Source organism: Pseudochaenichthys georgianus, chromosome 3 (assembly GCF_902827115.2).
Source record: "Pseudochaenichthys georgianus chromosome 3, fPseGeo1.2, whole genome shotgun sequence".
Lineage (NCBI taxonomy): Eukaryota > Metazoa > Chordata > Actinopteri > Perciformes > Channichthyidae > Pseudochaenichthys > Pseudochaenichthys georgianus.
The window spans coordinates 46,581,334-46,604,063 of record NC_047505.1 but is presented as its reverse complement, the minus strand read 5'-3'; the positions used below and the strand labels follow the sequence as shown (position 1 = coordinate 46,604,063).

Sequence of the window (22,730 nt, the reverse complement as noted above, 5' to 3'; positions counted from 1 at the left end):
TCTGACGAATAGGACATCAGATGTTCGCTTTCCATGACGTCAGCCGGCCTTGCTTGCCTTCCTCTGCTCTCCTGATTAATTCCCTCCCCTCGGTGTATCGCAAAATACCTCCCCTTGAATTTCCTTTCCAAGCACTGGTCGGTGTCTCGACACAAGGTCCCTGTGTCGAGCTGCGTCCTCCCGGGGCCTCGGAGCCAGTAGTAGGTCACCGGTTAAAGAAGCAGTGAGTGAAGGAGCAGGAGGGAGGAAGGGGTGGTGGATGAGAACGAGGAGTTTCTATCTCGTCCCTCCCTGACATGGCTTTGGTCCGTGTTGAGGGATTAGTGTGTGAGGCTCCACCACAGCTTCTACCTTGGCTTGTATCCAGATATTATCTTTAAGTGTGAGTTTGGCCTCTCTCTCTCCGTTCCCCTTCCCCCTTCCCGTATGAACTCAGTAGTGTGAGTCATCCCAGGCTGCTCGGGGAGTGATTTAATTGCTCTCTCTCCTCCTCCTTAAATGTGCACTTCTCAAAGAGGGTTGTCGCTGACCCCTCCACTCCTACGAAAAACACCAGCGACCTATTCCTTACCGCAACGGTTGACCCACCTCCAAAGACAGCGTAAATACACAATGCTGACATTTGTTCGGCTCGCCCTGTCGATGCCGGCACCGCCTGCTCCTGCCGCGCTTCGCCCTGATAACTCTTCTTTATTGTTTCCCGGGTTGTAGCCCAGCTGAGTGAATGTGGGCACAGCACGCACGATTGAAACGACCCCACAGCACCAGAAGAGCTTTGGTAATCACAGTAAAGGAAAAAGCGCTCTGTTGTCATCACTCTGGGGGTCGCAGAATTGTTTTGTGACTGCCAATTGTTTGGAATATAGAGGCTTTGAATTGTTCCTGGTTGAAATGGTGGCACAACATTCTCATTCAAAATAACACACTGAGGTTTTCTGGTTTTCTGGGATGCAATATGTGAGGGGACAAAACCTATATAGAGTGTTTCTATTGCACAATTATTACGTCTTTCTATTTCATTTTCTCTGAGCAATTTGGGCTCCAATCAATGGGGTATTCGGACAGCAATCTGCATGCTTCTGTCCCACTTCTCTGCACTTGTGAGTGTAGTCAGTAGGTGGCACTGTTCCTACAGACCAGCAGTTAGTTCCTAATGTGATGTGTCGAGGCTACCTAACTTGGAAAGGCTGATTGTGTTTGGAAATAGGTCTGCCTTGACTCAGAAACACCCATCCATATACTGTATGAACCCTCTCCGATGAAAGACTTGTTTGTTGTTAATAGGAGAGAGTAATTATTGCACCACCACATCAGTCCAATCTCATTCAAGTGATTGAACATTGACGCTGGCTGTGTGAAAGACACAGCTCCAAAAGGGGGCGAGGAGGCTAAAATGCCACTGTGATTATAACAATTAGAGAGGCTGAGCATAAAGAAGAGTGCATTGCTCCTGAGGCCGACTGGCTTGTTCCCTCCCCTGTGATGCTGATGAGTGTCTGAGAGTTGTATAAGAGCGGACGGGGATCAATGGAGAATGCTGACTCCTGAGAATACTATGGATGTACTCTGGGACTGCCTGAGATGGCTACTAATCCAGAATGATTATGCAGTGTACTCTTTGCTCTCGGCCTAGTCTAGACAAACAACAACACACACACACACACACACACACACACACACACACACACAACACACCACACACACACACACACACACACACCACACACACCACACACACACACACCACACACACACACACACACACACACACACACACACACACCATGTATACATCACTTCAGGGGACATTACATTGACGTACATGCATTTCCTGGAGACTTATCCTAACCTTAACCATAACCAACACATGCCTAACCCTAACCACAAACCTAACCAAGTCTTCACCCTAAAATTAATGATGCCCCTCATGGGGACCTCCAATTTGTCCCCATAAGGGAAGCCAGTCCCCACACGTGACTATGTAAATAGATTTAGGTCCCCACAAGTATAGTAATGCTAGAATACACACACGCGCGCACGCACACACGCACGCGAGTCATGGATTCATCATCGTACTCAATGATCTTAAGAAAAAAAGTATTACCATCAAATATATTTGAACTATTGAAAGTAAAAGTACTCTTTTTGCAGTATGGCCAAATATTAGAGTCATATGTAATAGTCTATGTCGTTAGTAACTAAAGTTGTAAAATACATTTAGTGGAGTTAATTTCAACATTGACCAACAAATGTGGTGGGGCAAAGTTATATTGTAGTTTGATTAGAAGTACCTAATGTGTTCCCTTGTGTAAATGTACTAAGTTACATTTCACCACACACACACAAACACGTACTGATGTATACAGATACTCCAATGAAACAAATCAAATCTTTAATAACAGGCATTTGGTTAAAAGTAGAGTCACTTTTCTTTCCCACAAAAGCACACACTCAAGAGTTTTGCGGCAGTTTGCAGTTCGCCCCTCCCCGAGAAACTGATTTATTTCAGATTTAACTAATGATCTCACTAAAGCTATACAGATGTTGTTGCTTCCATCGCTGAGCCATCGCCAGCAGGCAAAGCCTATCGGAACACAGACAAAGTCCTAATGCTTACCTCCAGATCCCTGCCTTCATCCTGCCTCACCCGCTCCATGCTGCACAAACATGGATGCACAAACATGGATGCACAAACATGGATGCTTCTCAGCATAGATTTCAAAAATACTGCATTGATTTTGTTTTCAAAGACATTCAAATTTGAGAATGTGTCAGTTTGTCACATCTGGAAACAGCATGCGGAATTAATGCTGGGATTCAGTGAATACTGTGTGGTTAAACTAGACCTGGGCCAAGTAGTGTATCTGATCTACACTTTACACTACCATGAAGAATAATGGGTTATGAGATTGACACAGTGAAGACTGCAGAGACAAAATCACTGCAAGAAGGATTTTGGAAGTGTATTTTTTATATATTTCTTTCTGTGACAGCTTACCTGCCATTTTCTATCATACAGCAAAACTATTGTTAGTCATTTCAGAGATTTTCCTTCTTTAATAATTGTGTTGCCACTCCTCATATGTCCTCCTCTTCTCTTTGCAGCTATGTTGGAAGTGAACGTCCCGGAGCAGCCAGTGGTGGTGCTGCACGGCAGCGATGCCGTTCTCAACTGCTCCTTCAGTCCCGCCAGTGCCTTTAACTTGTCCGATCTGAGCATCTTCTGGCAGCTGACGGACACCAAACGCAGTGTGCACGGGTACTGGGGGGGGCGCGACCAGCTGGTAGACCAGACCGAGAGATTTGCCAACCGTACCAGCCTGTGGCCCGTCCAGCTGGGCCTGGGCAACGCCTCGCTCCTGCTGAGCAGCGTGGTGGTGGCGGATGAAGGCAGCTACACCTGCTTTGTCAGGGTGCGGGACTACGGCAGCGCCGCTCTCCTGCTGCTGGTGGCCGGTGAGTCAGGCTCCGTGACACCTGTGGAAACAGACGGACATGCACATGGACATTTATAACCAGTGGAAGGTAGAAAATAGGAATGACTGCAAATTAGCTTCATATCGACACATAATGATATCCAATGCAGTTATTATATATAACTATGTTTATCTGTATTGCTCTTGTAGAATCAATTAACAAACACCACGATTGACTTTAATTATCATTTAGAATTATTTCTCTCTTTCATAATCAACACAATATTTTATAAAGCAAAAAAAAAAAATATATAAATAAGCTCACAGTTTCCTACCACTCAATGAGATGTTTTAGAAAAATACAACATGTATGACATTTTTCATAGAATGATGAACTGAATATATAAGAAGAGTAATGATGATAATGTTAATATATAATTAAAGCCTAAAATGTATGTATTTCTTCAAATTATTCTCTTTTACTTTGAACATAGCAATTTAGCACCACGAGTGAGACAGATTTTAACTGGGTCTTTCGTAATATAGGATTTGCACTAAAGGATTATTATTTAAAAAATAATGTTACCAACACACACACACACACACACACACACACACACACACACACACACACACACACACACACACACACACACACACACACACACACACACACACACACACACCACACACACACACACACACACACACACACACACACACACACACACACACACACACACACACACACACACACACATGCGTACAGATGTGTACATATATTGTTTTTTGTCATGCTGTTTCACTAACGTTTGCATCGTGGCTCACTTCACACTTTGAAGTGATTGTATTGAAAGTGATTTGACCTCAGCTCTTACACACACATATACACCAACATCACTTAATACAATCTATTATTCAATTACCTACAGAGGAGGTTATTTATGATTATGTCTTCTCACAAGATGTGCAGGTGATAAACAGTTTCCTCAGGGCTGCTGTGGTTTTGCTCAATAAGCGCTGATTGTGATGTGTCATGGTCAATATCTGCTGACTTTGATTATTAGCTGTTGTTACAGTCAATCAGCTATCACTAACATCTTCACTGCTGTGTGACTAGATTGCCCGCCTTCACAGCTGGGAGCCTTTTATATATTTATAATGATACTGTGGGCCGTTCCTTCCTTCTCCCATTTACGTATCTGTTGTGAGATGCTTCAAGGATGGATGTGCATTAGGCGGTGTTAATGAATAACATCTTCTCATCTTGGCTGGGGAAAGGAAAAACAATGACTCAAACGGTGACAAATTGGTTCCATTTGTATGCATTAGATGTATAGCGTAACCAACATTTACAGTTATCTTTGTAGTCTTCCTTGAAGCTGTGCTGGAAGAATATGAAAGGAGCCCCTTGATGGAAATCTGCCTGTCAGTCAAACGGACAGCTGGGGAAGTTAGTGTGTACCACGCTAAATCTGTCTTTGTGTTGAGTCCACTTTTGAAAAATCAGCTCCGGAAAACTTATTTCATCTCGCCCTCAGCTCCACCCCATTGTTTGCTGTGCAATGATTGGTTCTGGGAATACAGCAGCCTATTTCCCCGCCACCTCTATACTCATGTTTCAGCTCAAGGGATTGAAGAAGCGTGATTTCAGCTGAGGCGGACAACTAACCCCTCACCTACACACCCCTTCGCTCTTTTCCATGAGTCGTTTTACATTTCTGCGCCTGCCACTTTTCTCCTAGGCCTGCCCACCTCTGCCCCCCAGGCTTGCACCGTATTCCCTTTCTGAAAGTGTCTCAGAGCTTTGGGTCTCTAGAGAAAGTGACGACGTTGAGAGTGTGGGGATGCAGCATCCGGATGTGCCACAGATGCTCTCTGTGTCTGTCGGATCTTAAGCACTGTGTTATGCTAAGCTCCCTAAATATAATTAAGAATTTAATGGGAATCATGTCAAACAGTTCCCAGGGTGACTCTCACTGCAGAGAATCTAACTAAATGCACTATGTGTCTGCTTCTCCTTTTCCCCCTCTCCATCTTTACCCCCCACATACCTCTTTGTCTCCCCCATCCAACCCTTTCCTCCTCTATCGCTTACCCTTTTCAGCCCCTTACTCCAAGCCTGTAGTGACGTTGGAGTCTGAAACCAACCTGCGGCCAGGTGATGAGTTGGCACTAACTTGCGTGGCCTATGGTGGGTATCCTGAAGCAGGCGTGATATGGCAGGATGGAGGCGGGCGCAACTTGACGGACAATATCACCACTTCCCTGGTGGCCAATGAGAAAGGGTTGTTCACGATGACCAGCGTGCTGACCGTAGTGCTGGAGCCCAACAGCACCTACAGCTGCGGACTGATCAATCCACTGCTGGGCGAGGAGGGCTACGCCTTTGTCACAATCACAGGTGGGTGTGGGTTTTCATCTCCCTTTCTCTATAAATAACTTCCAGGCATTTCAGTCAACAATGTCAACTCCGTTCTGGTGCAACGTAAACAATATTCACTGGCTTCCTGCCGCGTTTGAGTGTTACCAGCTCAGACTAATCTCACTTTCAGACATAGTTTCTTATTATAGTCTGCTATGCTTATGTGAATCAATCCATCAATCAAATGTTATGCTATGGAGAGACTGTCTTTGTCCTTCTCAGTCTCTCTGTTTCAGTTACGGTTCCACTCCAAAGAAAGGAATTAGAAATAATGAAATGTCCAATTATAGTTCAATGAGCATAACCCATCAGTTCTCTTGCATCGGTAAGTGAGATCAGTGGGTGATCATTTCCCGGGGGACAGTCACATAGCTATTCATTACATATTTCAAAAGGCAATTTGGGTAATACAAAAATTGTGCTAGGGGGAAAGATCGGTCTCTTACCAGCTTATTGCAAGTGTTAGCTAACCAGGAAGTAGATTCATGTCCCTGTTTCTAATCTTGAACTTGGTGTGACAATACCATGTAATGGGTCTAATGGTCCCCTGAATCCCGCAAACCATCTTCAGCCACAGCCCATGTCCCCCTGGCCCTGCTGCTGTACTATATGTGTTAAGTGCAAGGAGAGTGGCGTGTAAGGTGGGCCAAGGCTGGGGCTCTAATGGGAGCAGCCCTGTGTGAAATGGCTCATAAATAAGTAGAGGTAGCCTGAGCCGGCTCTCTGGGCTGGAGCTGGTGTTGGAGCTCGGACTGTTGAGGCGGAGGTCGAGGCAGAGGTCAGGGAGTGCTGCTCCACTGGGCTGGGAAATGACTGTGCTGTCTGAAGACGTGATGGCCGATTGGCAGGGCCGGTTTTTAGGGCGACTGAAGCAGGGTGGCCTTTTCTAAAAGTTTGGTTGGCCTCTTTCAAGACAGCAAAGCTAACCAGAGGGACCATTGGGGCAGTGGACAGGTATTAAACACATGGTAGGAATGAAATATGACATTAGGGTGACTGGTAAAATGGTCCGGGGCTGCTATTACCCTTTGATCCTGCCCGATGGTTGTACTACTTCGGGTTTGGTTGAAATAGAAAAATATGTAATCCTTTTACACGGCCAATGCTTGAGTTATTGTGTGTTCAGGTTGTCGGTACACACGTCTCTCTGTTAGAGTAGCATGATATTCTTCCATACCTTTTCAGCCCAACATTTAATTCCAAATAAAAAGTCCCCTGATGGAGATCAGTGGCATAGCAGAAGCTCTCAGTTATACACCAGAATGACATCATCTTACTATTGGATGGCTTCTCAGTGCACGACATAAATGCTTGGTCTTCAGGGATGCAATAGTGTCATCATAGTCCACTGTCTGTCATCTGTCTTTGGAATAAAAGTAACAATAAACAGTTAAGTCTACTTGTCAGCACGGTATGGGCGCCCTGCTGTGCCATGTGGATAACAGCCATTCTCCCGTACAACTCTTCAAAGCCAGTGTGACAATTGCTTTTAGTGGTTATAACACTCAAGGGAAACGACAAGAGTCCACATTCTTTGTGAGTGATGGATTGGAAGCATTCTCTTTTAAAAAATGGCAGATGCGGTAACCACGTAGTTTATTTCAAACTTCAGAAACTTTTCTGTTTTATTTGATTAAGAAACACTTGCATTGTCTTATCACATTCACTTAAATGGCTTTTATATAGGCCGGATCGTAATTCTGATGCAATTGCATCGTGGACTTTGGGTATGATATAAACATTTATTTGAAACATGTCATGGGCAAATGAATAAAATAATGATATGAACATGCTCAACTTGTGTGATGATGAGATGAGTTCCAATGCTTTTTTAATTGATGCATTTTTTTAAGCTAATGGAGATCATAATAAAGAAGACAGACGGGTTGTTGACATTTGCGTTAAGAGTTGTTCATTCATTCACCGATTATTCCAGTGGGAGACACTTGCCCACCATTTGGCATTTAAAGGAGACAGATAAAGTTGCAATGATCAGTTGATTATTCTATTAAATAGGGCAAATATTCTCTGTTTCTGCCTTCTTAAATATAGGGAATCGATGCATTTGTCACACATGAGTATCTTTGGAATATAACCAGTTGGTCAGACAAAAGCTGACATTTGAAGATGTCACTTTTGACAGTGGGAAAATTAAACAATGTTCTCAATTTGAAGGCAATTTATAGTGAAAAGTAACTAGTTGCAGTGCTAATAGTCAATATTAGAGCCGTTTATATAGGCTTTGATTGTCTTAATCGTTTAATATGTGTCATGGTCCTGCTGTTCCTCTTACTTAAAAAAAGGAATCAGTTTGAACGATGGCAGTCAAAGAAAGTACCAAGATGAAAAACAGACTGAAATCTAGACTTCAGGCCAAAGAGTAAGGCTCTCCATCTATCGTGTGATGAGTTACACATTTAAAGGGGACAGAAATCCACAAATAAACAGGATAACCTTCAATTAAAACATTCGTGACCACGATTTACATGAAAAAGAGGAACGTCTCTGTCGGAGCGCCAGCAGAGCTCATTGATGGCCCGAGTTGCTGGTAAACACACCAAAGATTTACAGTTTGTTATGTGCCGCGAAAGACGGGGGTTTGTTTGGAGAGAAAATGCATTTGCATTTGTTTACTGCAGCTGGTGTGTGCTTAACAGCTTCTGTAATTAATTTTGACCCAGCAAAAACTCTTCTGCTGGAGTAGCGGAGTGTGTATTGTGCCGAGCTCCAGTTGATATAGAGAACACACTTGCTTGCTGCATACACTTACGGGCACAGCACATCACACACTGCACTCAGGAAGTGGAGAAGCCTATTGTGAGAATGGGGGAAATATGCTTACAATTCTAAATGGACTATGAGAGTGAAAAAAACCAATAAGAAATGAGTAAAAATAGAGAGACGCAGGGATGGGGGGACGTTGAGAGTGAAGAAGCATGTGGAAATTTCACACTCTCCCCAATTTGTGATTGAAAAATTGCAATAGTAATACAACCCTCCCCCAGGCAGAACACGAGTCTGACAAGGTTAATGTTGAGAAAATGAACCCTTTACTCACACTGAGCGCAGCAGAGTCTGTGTGAAGTCATCCATGTCCTTCTAACCTCTTTTATAGTCACCGCCAATTGAACTACCTCGCCATGAAGACTGCCACCAACAAGCACACTACCATGCATCTAAGGGACGGTTATGTTTGTACATGTGACCTGTGTATTTGTATAACATCTCAATGCCTTCATGTGTTCATTGCTCAGTTTAAGCCACGCTCTGACACAGGAAGTGTTTTTGTGTTTTGCTGGGATATTGATAGATGCTGCAGCAAAGCTTAGCTGCAGGCAGACTCTAAGGAACAGCTGGTATTAATGAATAGTTGAATGATGGAAAAGAACAGCTTCAGACCTCAAATGAACCGTGGCCTGTGTGCTTTGCTGGCAAGCATACGTGTCTACCAACCCGCCCTTCTTTCTCTCCTCCTCCTCCTCCTCCTCCTCCTCCTCCTCCTCCTCCTCCTCCTCCTCCTCCTCCTCCTCCTCTTCCTCCTCCACCTGTCTTGATGCTTTCCACTGTCTCACATTTCCAGCCTATTCTGTCCACTTTGTTCTACTGAAAAAAAGAACAATGTACTTGGAGTTTGGGGGGGATCAAGAGTCCATATCCAATCATTTTTTTTACTCATCCTTTTCTGAATGTGGAGCTTTAGCAGTGTATCCCATCTACTGGAGCTGGGTGATTACTGCAGTGTTGTCTGATGGCCGGGTTTCAGGGCCTGTCACTGAACACCCCCTCCAGCGCCACCCCCACTCCGTCTGCTCGCTCTCTCAATGAGGATGGCGCCATTTCCCCGGCATCTCTCTGCTGGCACAGCATTTACAGTGAGCAGTGTGCGGATGGAGATATATAGAGCGAGGAAAGGAAGGAGACAGAGAGATGAGGCAGGGAGATAGAGAGAGGGAGCTGGGAGGTTAGGGTTAGGAGGGGTGAGAAGTGGGTGACAGAAAGTAAGATGGAGACGAAAACGCTTGCCGAGCTCGGAGTTGTGGCACTACGGCCTGACAGGCGGGAGATGGACTCGCTGAAGGGGAGGGAGATCACCCCACATGGTGTGGAATGGCTTTTTGCTGAATTTTACTATCTATCTGGCATTCTGTGGCTTTTCTCTTGGCATCACAGTGGCTCAGCGATTAGCACTGTTGCTTCACAGAAAGAGGATCCCAGATTTCCTTCCCAGTCCCCGTCCTGTCTGTGTGGCTTTGGCTCGCTTCTTCTGTGTTAGTGTGGCTTACTTTTCATCCCTTGGTTTCCTTACACATTCAAATGTCATGTCGTTTTTACTCCTTATAGTATGTTTTTCTATATTTTATTACAGAGGACGAAAACTGTTGGCCTTTTGAGATTTTGCTAAATAATTTCTAGTGGACCCATGAAATAAAGACTGATAATAGACCCTCTCTTAGGTCAGCAGGAGCTTGTCAACGGCATAGATTAGGTGTTGAATAAAATACATGAATGAAACTTAATCAGATCCGCGGGGTCTTAAAAAGTATTAAAAGTTGATAAATCAATTTAGCGAAAATTAAGGCTATTAAACGGTATTTTCCGAGGTATTACATGTTGTAGCTTGTTTTCAATAAGTATATGAATTGTCCAAAGAGGTTGTATTCTCCAGTATGCCTGAATGTAATCATGGCGTAGGTGTGTAGTGTGATTCTGTGTAGTTTATTTATGGCATCCCGTTGGGTTTGACGTCATCTGAACCGGACATCGCACGCTCACTGCTTGATAGCACGAAGGCCCGTTTACGCCGGTTGTTAAACAACATCGTTATGGGGAAATGCAAGTTTGCGTCCAAATGGTTGGAAGATCAGGAGGAAGGACAATCAATACTGTATATAGTGAATGTGAGGTAAAGTGTGTAACCGGTTAGAACTGGAAGTGGCGATGAGGTCTTAAAATGTGTGGAAAGGGTCTTTAAAAAAGGTCTTAAAACGTATTGACTTCAGGATTCCTGCATACACCCTGTTAATGTAGAATATATCTGCAAATGTTAAATGCTGTTGGTTTGCCTTATAACTGGATGAAATTGGTATCACATTTTTTCGTAAATGTTTTTTTTTTTTATCCAACCCTCATGGACTCTTTTCTGCCACATTTAATTAAAAAACCGATATGGAAACGCAGAGATGGGGGGAGGTAGAGAGTGAACACGCTTGTTGAAATTTCACACCATCCCCTATTTGTGATTTGAAAATTCCAATAGTAATACCAATCTCTCGTGAGTCTAGGTTTCCCATCTCAACTTCATCAAAGGCCAATGGGCAGGAAAAAGACATAATGGCTTGTTCCATGTTCCCTTGTGCAGGAATACACATGGAGCCTGGTCACTGAGCACCTCTCTGTACGTTTCCATTCATGTCTTATAGACCACATTCTAACTTGTCCCCAGATCCATTCCGTTTCCTCCAGAGTCTTTTCTAAGGTGACGTATTCTTCTCCTGCTACAGCACTGTCTTCTATACGGCACATTTCCCCGAGGAGACTGTGTGTTACTGTATGAGCATGTGCATGCTAAAGCAACCTTCGCTGGGCAAACCAAGGTTAAAAACATCTTTAATTGCTATTTAAAAATTGACCTTTGCTGTGGAGATGGAATCGAAAACCGATGGTCGGTAATACTGAGAGCATTCTTGAAACCACTTAGCGGGGTTTTCTTCATTGTTTGTCTGCCAGTTAGGTTTCTCTCCCAATGTTCCTGACTGTTGTGTTTTCAGACAGTTAGCTTGATCCTGACATCACTTTGCCATTTAATGGCCACCTGCCACGCTTGCGCCAGCCGTGAAGCGCTCATTCCTCTATTGTTTGTAAGACGTCCCTCAATGGGTGTTTTCTCTGAATACCGTCATGTTCATTATTTTTCTCCGTGCGGCATGTTCAAACATTGGATTAAAAGCATTGCTGTGCGAGCATTGCCAAGGGGCCAAACAGAAAGATGCAGAGATCTACTTGTTGAAATGTTCTCTCATTAGAGTAACTGTTGGGGGGAAATTGCAGTAATTGCAATTATTCGTGAAATATTGTACAAGCATGTTTGCACCTTTCTCTAAAAGGAACTCCTTTCAAAATCTCTGTAAATCAACTTCTGGGTAATATATGCCCCCATATGTTTGTTTTGCTTCCAGCTTCTATAACAACCCATGCTGCTCCTTTTTCTCGACCGAACAAGGTCTAATTTAAATGCAATTAACAGAGGCTTTGGGGGAAGCAGAAAACAGCAGTATGAATGAATCTGTTGTCCGAGGAGCAGCAAGCAGGCAACTTTCCCGACAGAGCGCTGTATTAATTAGCGTCCAGTTCACAAACAGGCCTTCTTTCGCTCGCTGAATGCATGCTCTGTCTTATCCGGGGCCCAGCCAGGGAACACTCCCGAATAGGCAGATGAAGTAATGCAGGCAATCTAAAATAAATCCAGGTAGGCAGCCATGGCACCATTGTAAGCACATCAATTCCTATCAGGATTATTAACTCGGGCCACTTGCCGCTGTCAGTGCTCTGAAGTTTGAATGTTCTCTTCTGGGCCTTCACTATAGGACATTTTATCCTCGTGTTATGGCCCTGCCAATGTTATTTGTCATGCTCCCAGTCTTAGTGTTAGCGCTTCTGAGGGATTGTTAGGCTTGGATTGAGTTGTGGGCACTTTCTGGTCTGTGTGCCACTCTTTCAGAACGGTACAATCAGAACGATCAAATGAGCTCCTCTCTTTTGTGCTGGGATATATTTTCCCTTCCTGCCTTTCTAGTCCCCTCTCTCTGCCACCTTGTTGACTTCTTAGCATGAAAGGCTTTTTGGTGTCAAAACGCTTCTCACTGCCACACTCAAGTGCTGTAGTATATCTTGCTGGATGATGAGCTTCTGTAAGGTCATCAGAATGTGTGTGTGTGTGTGTGTGTGTGTGTGTGTGTGTGTGTGGTGTGTGTGTGTGTGTGTGTGTGTGTGTGTGTGTGTGTGTGTGTGTGTGTGTGTGTGTGTGTGTGTGTGTGTGTGTGTGGTGTGTGTGTGTGTGTGTGTGTGTGTGTGTGTGTGTGTGTGTGTGTGTGTGTGTGTGTGTGTGTGTGTGTGTGTGTGTGTGTGTGTGTGTGTGTAGATATGGACACGTTGTGTGTGTCTATCACATACACACACCTGGGGTTTATTCTTCTTTCCTGACGCCAACATGCCTCTGAACAAAGACAGGATGCCATCTTTGTTCCAGGACCATCAGATCACGGCGGTGTGATCTTCCCCTGCTGTTCTCTCACAAACAGCACTCTGACATCGTAACGCTAGTCCCCCGCCCGCTGGAAACCTGCCTCTCTCTGTTCTCACTGGCTTTTCCTTTTCAGAACACTGTATTTATGATGGCAGTAAACGCACAAAAGCCCTCTTTTGTTACTGATCGGGTTCATTTTGATTTGGACTCACAGCTCGGACTATCATCGGGACCGGTAGGGCCCTGCGGTGTACATTTCACATAGCTCCCGCTAAATCCTGTAAGAGGGATTGGTTTCGGGAGGTCTGGCATCAGTCTTGGCTTCGCGATATGAAATCATATTAGTTTCAGCTTTTCAGAGTCACTGGGAGAATAGCCACCGACAAACGGCTGGGCACACCTTCAAAGTGTGCTTATTTAGTTATTCAGCCTGTTTATTTGATGTTTAAACCCTGCACCTGATAACGCCGTGAATTATTGTCCCACAAAGGATGTTTGCAACCTCAGTAAATTGCTTTGTTCTGTGCAGTCCAAATTAGTGTCTGGCTACACAAAGAGCATTGTCTAGTGATATAATGTGTTTTCAATTAGGAGGCGTTGAGAGATTTAGCTTATTCTCAGGATAGGTAGCTCTTTTCTTCGATAGCCCTCGAGACCAGTAATTGATTACCAAGTGTGAAATGGAAGTTAAGAACGGACTGAGTGTGGCTGTGTCCCAGAGGAGAGGAGTTTCAAGCATGCGTGGTGCTCGAGTCACCCCACCCCCCCCCCCACCCCTCCGGTGCTGACAGCTTGACTTGAAATACGTAAGCACCCCCTGACTCACTGTGCGATAAGAAACACTCTTATTATAGAGCCCTTATTTCAACCCCAGTGTCAACTATCACGGTAATGACTGTGATTAAGCCATGCCGCGGCCGTGCACCTTATGATACCAGCTCCGATGGACAGCGGTTGAATATGACTCACACCCCCTTCAGGTTGCATTAACATCTTCCCGCTGGCTCGGACTCTGTATCAACGCCTTCCTCCCAAGAGCCTGACAACTTGCAGCTCATTACAGACAAACTGTCCACAAGGAAACAAAGTCGCTCCTCTTACCTTATTAATATTGTCAACCGTGTTTAATTCCATCACATGCGCTCTCAGTGTGTGTTGCCGCTGCGAGTGCAACTCTCTGTCAACAGCCGAGACAGCTCAGTGACCCACACCGCAAGAGTCTGTCATATCTATAATGTATCCGTCTCGACGCTTTCACCCACTTACTCGAGCAGATGAAGAGTGATGCCGTTTGTAATGTCGGGGTCGTTTTCCTGATGTGGTTGTTAGAGGGGAGCAATCCAGGGTTACACTGCTAAGAGTTTCTCTGATTACTATGGCTGTGTTGTCGAACCAAGACATTTAGTTCAACCAAGCTGAAGTTTGAAAAGAAGTAGAAATGGAATGAATTGAAGAGGTTTGCAGACACTTTACATGTGGTTTAAAGTAAGATTTGTCAACATCAAAAAAGCCCATTTCCCCAAAAGTCAAAGACACACTGATGCATTACGCATGTTTGCACAATGTAAAATGCACTTGATGTCTAATTCTCATTGATACATCTAAGTTGGCACCCCACAAATCAAATGTATACACCTGCTAAATGAGACACACAGGCATACAGATAGACTGATGTCCTTGGATTCCAATATGTCACTGCGTGGTAAGGCCACGTGACATTAAGTGATGACATTGTGTGCGCCGTGATGTAACTGGTCATAGTTTTGAAAGATGTGCTGCTTCAGCAGAGTGATGACTTGCACCCAGAGATGAAAGTGTCCTGTTTTGTATTGTGTAAGACGAGAAGAATTAGTGCCGGTACTCTTAGTATCTATTAGGAAGCTGCAGCTGATTCAGAACGCCGCTGCTCGAGTCCTCACTAACACTAAGAAAGTGGATCACATCGCTCCTGTTCTGAAGTCTTCACACTGGCTTCCTGTGTGTCAAAGAATAGATTTCTAAATACTGCTGCTGGTTTATAAAGCACTGAATGGTTTAGGCCCAAAATACATTTCTGACCTCCTGCTAAATGATGAACCATCCAGATCTCTCAGGTCTTCAGGGACTGGTCAGCTTTCTGTCCCCAGAGTCAGAACTAATCATGGAGAAGCAGCGTTCAGTTATTATGCTCCAAACATCTGGAACAAACTCCCAGAAACCTGCAGGTCCGCTGCAACTCTGACTACTTTTAAATCCAGGCTGAAGACTTTTCTTTTTGTCGCTGCTTTTAATTGAACTATTCATATCTTAGACTGCACTGTAACTTTTATCCTTGTATTTTTTCTTTTAATGTTTAATTCATTTCATTTCATTTCAACCTTTATTTATACAGATAAAATCCCATTGAGATCATTGATCTCTTTTCCAAGGGAGACCTGTTCAAGTAGTTCCACATGAAACATAAAAAACATAAACAGAACAACAAAAGGACATCATAGTACAGCCTCATTTACATAATTATCCACATAAACAGGTACCAATAGCTTCTGATTGAGTAGCATCCAACCGAGCTTTAAAAACATTTAGTGGCACCGGATTGCTCAGTTTCCATTTAATTTGCAGACTATTCCAAGACAGAGGAGCTGCGCATCTAAAAGCTGTCTTCCCTAAGACAGTCCTAGCAGTTGGCACATTTAATAAAACCACAGCATTCGATCTCAGGCAGTAGCCACTTACAATTCTCCGTGAGATCAGGGAGCAGATATAAGATGGAAGTTTCCCTAACATGGCTTTGTATATAAAAATGTACCAGTGACTGAGCCTCCGTACAGTTAGTGAAAGCAAACCAGCCCTTGCATACAGGGTACAGTGATGGGTTAATAATATTTTATTAGCTTTTCTTTTTAATGATTGATTTTAGATGCCATTTTCTTAATGTCTTTCATTTGTTGTAAAGCACGTTGAATTGCCTTGTGTTGAAAAGTGCTATATAAATAAACTTGCCTTGCCTTGCCTTGCCTTAAGCAGGAAAAAGAAGCTGTCAAGGTTACAGAGAAAAATAGGATTCAAGTTGTAATCCTGTACATTGTAAATCTGCCATTGATATAAAAGAATGTCTTAAATAATGTGTCTCCCGGTATTTTCGTGCTATTTATTGTACATTTTAAAGCAAGACAGCTTCAAAGATGGCGATAGTGTATATCATAATGCTGTCAAAATATGATAAAAAGGAAAGAGAAAAGGGAGAACACTCCTTTTTATCTGAGCTTCAAGGTCTACTTGTCATTCCAGCGCAGTGGGGGCTATAGAGGTCTATTGTGTATCTAAAAAAAGCAAAGTGTGGAGAGTCAGGAAATAATTGCTGGGTGTTTTACTGATCACCCGTTCTGGTGTATGTAAGCTTGGGGAGTTGGACCATCACATGCAGTAGATGTGACTTACTTATTGGCTTCTGTGTGTGAAGTAGATTGGACAGTGAAAGTGTAAAGCACATTATAACCAGTTATTTGTTTACCTGTATTAATATAATAAAATCCCGCACCTACGCTGGGACCAGTTTAAAGCGGCTGCCAATCATCCTGTTTGGAAACTTGTGGCTGTGGTTTGCAATTGTTCTGTTGGAAGAAAATTGTCTTGAAGAGATGGCCTTTGTGATAGTCATTTTAGTTTTTATTTACCAATAAAATGCATTCATAGCATGCTGGTTATAGAGGTGGCCTCAATCACACACACACACACACACACACACACACACACACACACACACACACACACACACACACACACACACACCACACACACAAACACACACACACACACACACACACACACACACACACACACACACACACACACACACACACACACACACACACACACATACACACACACACACACACACACACACACACACACACACACACACACACACATACACACACACACACACACACACACACACACACACACACACACACACACACACACACACACACACACACACACACACACACACACACACACACACACACACACACTCCGCAGCTCCACAGGAGAGATTTAGGGGTTAATGCCTCGCTCAAGGACAGCTAAACAGTAGCCTGCAGCCTTTTACATTATTTCTGCCTTGTTAACATACACACATTCAAATCCATTATCCACCCTCTTTTACATCCTTTCTTGTTACGTTGTTTGCCTTTTTCTGTATTTATCTAGAAGCCTATCAAATGTATTCTTTTTATCAATTTAAGATGCTTAAAAGTTGATCAATGTAAAGTTCATCTTTTGCTTTGCACTTCCCTTAGACTCTATTTTCACAATGCTCTAACGTCACTCTAAGCCACATGTGTCAAACTCAAGGCCCGGGGGCCAAATCAGGCCCGTGGTGGATTTAATTTCAGCCCGCAGGATAATTTTTAATTATTATTAGATCTGGCCCGCCGGTATATTGCACGCACACTTTCACTCAATCCTGAGGATCTCCTCAGCTCAGAGCCTAAGCCCAAACATTGATGAACTTGCACCCAAGATGAGAAGCCAAGTATCTGCTTGAACTAGCATCACAGAGCAGCACACTGAGTTTACATGGATGTTTCCTTCTGCACTTTTTCTCTCACGACAACAGGGCATGTTTGGTTTTCTCTTTGAGGGAAATAGTTTTGTTGAAGCTGTCGGCCTGTGGAGAAATGTACTCATAAGAAATGACTCGGGAAAAGCTGCAGATAGAGCCATAAGAAATGAATGCAACTGATTATTTAATGCTGTTTTTATAGGCAAGGATTTAAGCTTTGTTAGTTCCAGGTTTAATATGTGCAATAAGTTCATTTCAATACGTTTTGCAATAAACATTTAACCAGTCCGGTCCTCGACTAGTACCGATGTTTTAATTTTGGCCCACTGTGTATTTGAGTTTGACACCCCTGCTCTAAGCCCTCGGTGTAGATATTTTATGGCATGGTCGTATAAGAGAATAAAGGTCCTTATTCCTGCATTAGCTAGCCTTGTTTTTGTCATAATGTATTAGTTTCTTAGAAACTGCTACCCTTGTGGGACATTGGTTTGAACATATTGTTTCTAACTCCTTTCTTAGCCGGCGGCTGAGCATTTTCTCAGGCTAAATGACTTAACTACACACAAGTTGTGGGACTGTGATTAGCTATGTTCCACAGAGGGAGAGATTTACAGAGTAATTTTTTCAGTCTGTCCAAGATATAATATTTTAAAAGTGCTGGAAGGAGACAAAGTATATTTAAGCAATAAGCCATGAGAAGCTGCACTTGACAGTGATTTTGGAGCAGCTTAGAGGCATTGTTCGGGACTCATCTACAAACACTGTCAAAGCACGGCTCCAAGTAGCTTTCTGCTTTGTTAAATGACTGCAATAAAAAAAAGAATGCAAATGTTACATTTTAATGTACTTTCTGCAATAAATAATGATACTTCTCCTTGTGTGAGTGGTGTTTTTGGTTTGCTAGGTACTTCAGAAGAACTTCAAACACAATCAATCAAAAGTGAGATAGGCAACTGTTATGATTTAATCTCGATAAATGACTAGATTTTTTAAGAGGTATTATATTTATTGATCCTCTTGAGCTAAGTGACGTTGGAAATATATGTCAGCTTTTAAAAGCCTTGTATCTAGGAAACGTCTATTTTGGATCTTTTGATAATTGATCTCAGTACTTTCTTCCAGTAGCAGTCATTTATGTAAGCTTGCAATAAAGGGTAATCCAGAAATGTCCATCCAGCTACATATAAAATAAGGGTAATAATTAGACCATACTAGTAATTTAGATACAATAAAAGTATTGCACATTGCTATTGTACGCTATAAACATAGTGTTTTCATTGTGGTTAAAAAACTGTAAGCTATGCATACTTGATATTTCCACCCTACAACATGCACAATACTTTAAAAAAGAAATGCTAATCTTGACTGTGTCACCGAACAGAAGAGGGATTATAGGGAAAGCCTTTTGCCTGTAACGTTCTGTCCTGAGAAATGTCCTCAAATAAGACTCCGGTTGTGGTAGAAAAGTATTTTCTTAGAAGTGTCCTAACGTGGTGAAATGACCCAGAAGTACCAAAGTGGCAGCCATGTTTAGGGCGGTGAATTCTCTAGATGATATAAGAGCTGCTTGATTCCACTGTAGAAGAATGGGTAAACACAATCAATGACATATATTTAATGGAAAAAAATCACCTTTTCACTTAATTTACAAATGGATACATTCACAAAGATTTGGTCAAAATGGGTCACATGTATGGAAAAGACAAAATAAGGATTGGAAAACGAAACTCCTGACCAAACTGCACTGATGGGGTAGGGTGCTGCCTTTTCTTTGAACAATGTTTTTTAATTTGTATTCAATGCATTTTTCTCTAACTAATGGTTTATAAGAAACTATTCACCTGTTCTAATGTTCGATACAAGCAAGTTCTCAAAAACAAAAAGAGGAGTATTGAGGTAATGCTGGTTGAATGCAATGTGTATTGTATCGAGACTGTACTACTGTTTCTCTCTGTAACCAACAACAAAGAATAACTGAAATGTCATGATTGTAACATGTCCTCTAGCATGGGATACACCGGACCATCCTTTACGAAAGGAAAGGATAAAATGTCGTCCATTTGAAGTGACGCACCATTCTGCCGTTCAACGATAAACATCCCAACGTGACCAACACACGCGTATCATGTAAGCTATGGTGCTTATTAAGCATTTGCCTTCTTAAGCCATGTCTTGCCAACAGTGATCTCTGGATGCAGTCGGATTCTCTTAGCACTGCCTCCTAACTCCTGATGACTTTTCCTTAACGTCTTACCTATATCCCATTGTTTTTCACTGAAGTCAAGGACAATAGGTTAGGAAAAGGCAAAGGACCTGATATTCTTTTTCTATTAGCACCAACAGTGTTCAGGATGTTTGTCTAAAGCTATACCTGACCTCTGACCTATTTCTATTAATTTGCATTTGAAGTAAAGTTAAGTCCATTGCAATAACGTGAATAGGTTTGATTTTGAGATGAGACAGGAATTAGCTGACCTGCTCCTAAGTCTGAGTGAGGCCTAGCTGGAGTGCTTTGAGAGTATTCATCTGTCTCTCTAGTAACCACCAAAGACTCCAGCAGAAGAAAATGAGAAATGCTGTTTTATAATGAGAGCCCTTGGCAAAGACATACAGAGACATGTCTTTTAAAAAAAAATCTGTCATTATATATTCTCCTAGTAATACTACAGAAGGAGAAGCATACTAAGAACTTGCGCTCTTTGAAGAAGTCCAGGCAGCTCTTTAATGTTTGGGATAGTTCTTGAGTTCCTATGATATAGGAATATTAATCTTATATCATGTCGTCTGGTATTCAGATGCGACCATGAAAGCAGAAATGGTTCCTTTCCACATGAAACAGCCGAGATACAGACACAATCAACCGTAAACAAGGTGGACGTGTATAATGTGCCCACACTGATACAAGGAAGAAAGAGAAAACTATTACAAAAGCTGGTGCAACTTCTGGGTGTTTTCTGGACTTAAGTAACCCCTTAAATGGATTCAATAAGTGTCATGTTAAGGTTTATACTCTGGTTGATATTTCTCACCCACTTTGCAGTGTACTGATGTAACACAGGAGTTGTTGCAGCAATAGGTGTGCACTTCACAACTGAGTGCAAAGAGTTTCAAGCTGCAGTTTATGCTTGGTGCAATGAGCCATTGGATTGAGCACAAAGGAATTGTGTAAGCATGGCTTTCTGGGAGCACATAGGGTCTGGATATTATTTTCTGTTTGTCTTTATGTGTCATTGGAGCAATCTATGTGTAATGGACCCTTTTAATGCTTTTATCTGTGCGCTTGATCACTTACTGTCTCTGGTCATTTCGCACAAGCAGCGGGTGAACATGCACTCGTAAAATAACGGCACAGGATCAAGATCAGGTTCAGGTTCAGGTTCAGGTTCAGGTTCAGGTTATTTATTTGTACCCGTAGGTAGATTCTGTTTGCAGAGAAAAATACAAGGGTTCCATCCTGACACTAAAAACAAACACAAACAACAGACACATCTCTAATAAAGGACTAGTACAAGTACAAGTATACCCTGCTCCACCAAATCTCAAAAATATTTAAAAAACATTTTTAAGAAGGGAAAACACTAGTACAAACATGGACATTCAAAATTCACAATTAAAGCCGCAATAATTAGTCATTTCATATCGGCAATGGATTCAATTATTGATCGTAACATACAGTATGCGGTTACCATCAGCTCTACATAGCATTTTAGTTTTGTTTTGCTTTTGTTAGCCCAAATGTCATGTTTTGTTGAGTCTTACAGCTCTCATGTGTGCACTGTTTCAGTGAAAAACCCCAAAGAATATCGGCTACTTTTCTAGCCCTTAATGGCAGACTTATATGGGTAGCTAAGTAGCTATAATAGTGAGCATTAGGAGCAAGATATTTCTTAATATAGAAATATTGGACGGCTGGGTGGCCATGAACACAACTGCAAATGTGTGCTGATGTTATTCTATATCTGCTGCATGTGTAAATCTGTATTCATTTGCATCATGTTTTCCATTAAGGCTTGTGTGATAATGATATGTCAATGTTGTGTGGAGAGCTTATTGCAATGCCCCATGGGTATAAACCAAATCAACACTGATTTAGGAGGAACTAGATGTAGCTCAGGTTACAAATTAAGTTTAGGTTTGTTTAGCAGGATCAATGCTTACGCTTTGATTTAAATGGCTCTTTAATCCTTTCATAGCTTGTTGTCCTTGTCACTCTGCTCTCAGTCCTCTACTTGGCTTTAGCAACATAGCCACTAGTCTGTTTTGGTACTGATAGCTGTCAGGAGTGATTCTCTCCGACACATCCTCAGCATCTCAGCGGCAGCTCTCGCTTTAAAGCTAATTAAATATGTAGACGCAACACAATGTTGTAAACTGAGTATTGCAGCCAAGTTCTGCATGCACCGCAAAGATGGTCTAGTGAAGAATTGGAGCAACCCGAATAAAAAAAGAGGAGAAAATCAATAGTCCACTCTCCAACATCTTAATGCCACTCTCAGTGGAGGGGGATGTGTGGATGTGTGGATGTGATGGAGTCTCTGTCAGTTACGAGACATCAGAGGAGTTTTTAATTGAGGCCTCAGTGGACTGTGGGGCTGGGAGGGACACGGGAGATGTTGAAAGAGAGTGAGCCCGGCCGGTGTCAGGCGAGGTGGGCAGACCGGTTGTGAGACAATATTGTCGCCCTCTTTTATCCCTCTCCCAGAAAAGGGTTGGGCAGCATGACATGACATTTATAACATAGCATATCTTTGATGGTGGTATATATTATTGTATTATAATCCCAATGAAACGAGATTCAAATTCAGGACGGACTCTTGATAATAACAATTTATTACCTGAAGTTAAAATTATAATCATGAACTATTAATATAGTTTATAGCGGTTTTTGGAGGAGTTTCATACCTGGTGGACATTAAGAGCTTATCACACTGCACAGCTGTGTGTGTGTGTGTGTGTGTGTGTGTGTGTGTGTGTGTGTGTGTGTGTGTGTGTGTGTGTGTGTGTGTGTGTGTGTGTGTGTGTGTGTGTGTGTGTGTGTGTGTGTGTGTGTGTGTGTGTGTGTGTGTGTGTGTGTGTGTGTGTGTGTGTGTGTGTGTG

General features: G+C 42.7%; 1 protein-coding gene across 4 annotated transcripts in view; it reads left to right on the top strand.

The window, feature by feature from the left end:
• Window positions 1-22,730, top strand: part of cd276 (CD276 molecule) — an 81,445-nt gene that overhangs the window by 27,759 nt on the left and 30,956 nt on the right. For all 4 annotated transcript variants that reach the window (XM_034076757.2, XM_034076746.2, XM_034076750.2 and 1 more), the window contains 2 exons: window positions 3,106-3,456; window positions 5,524-5,820. In XM_034076757.2, the coding sequence (XP_033932648.1) occupies window positions 3,106-3,456; window positions 5,524-5,820 (648 nt within the window). The remainder of the gene's footprint in view (window positions 1-3,105; window positions 3,457-5,523; window positions 5,821-22,730) is intronic.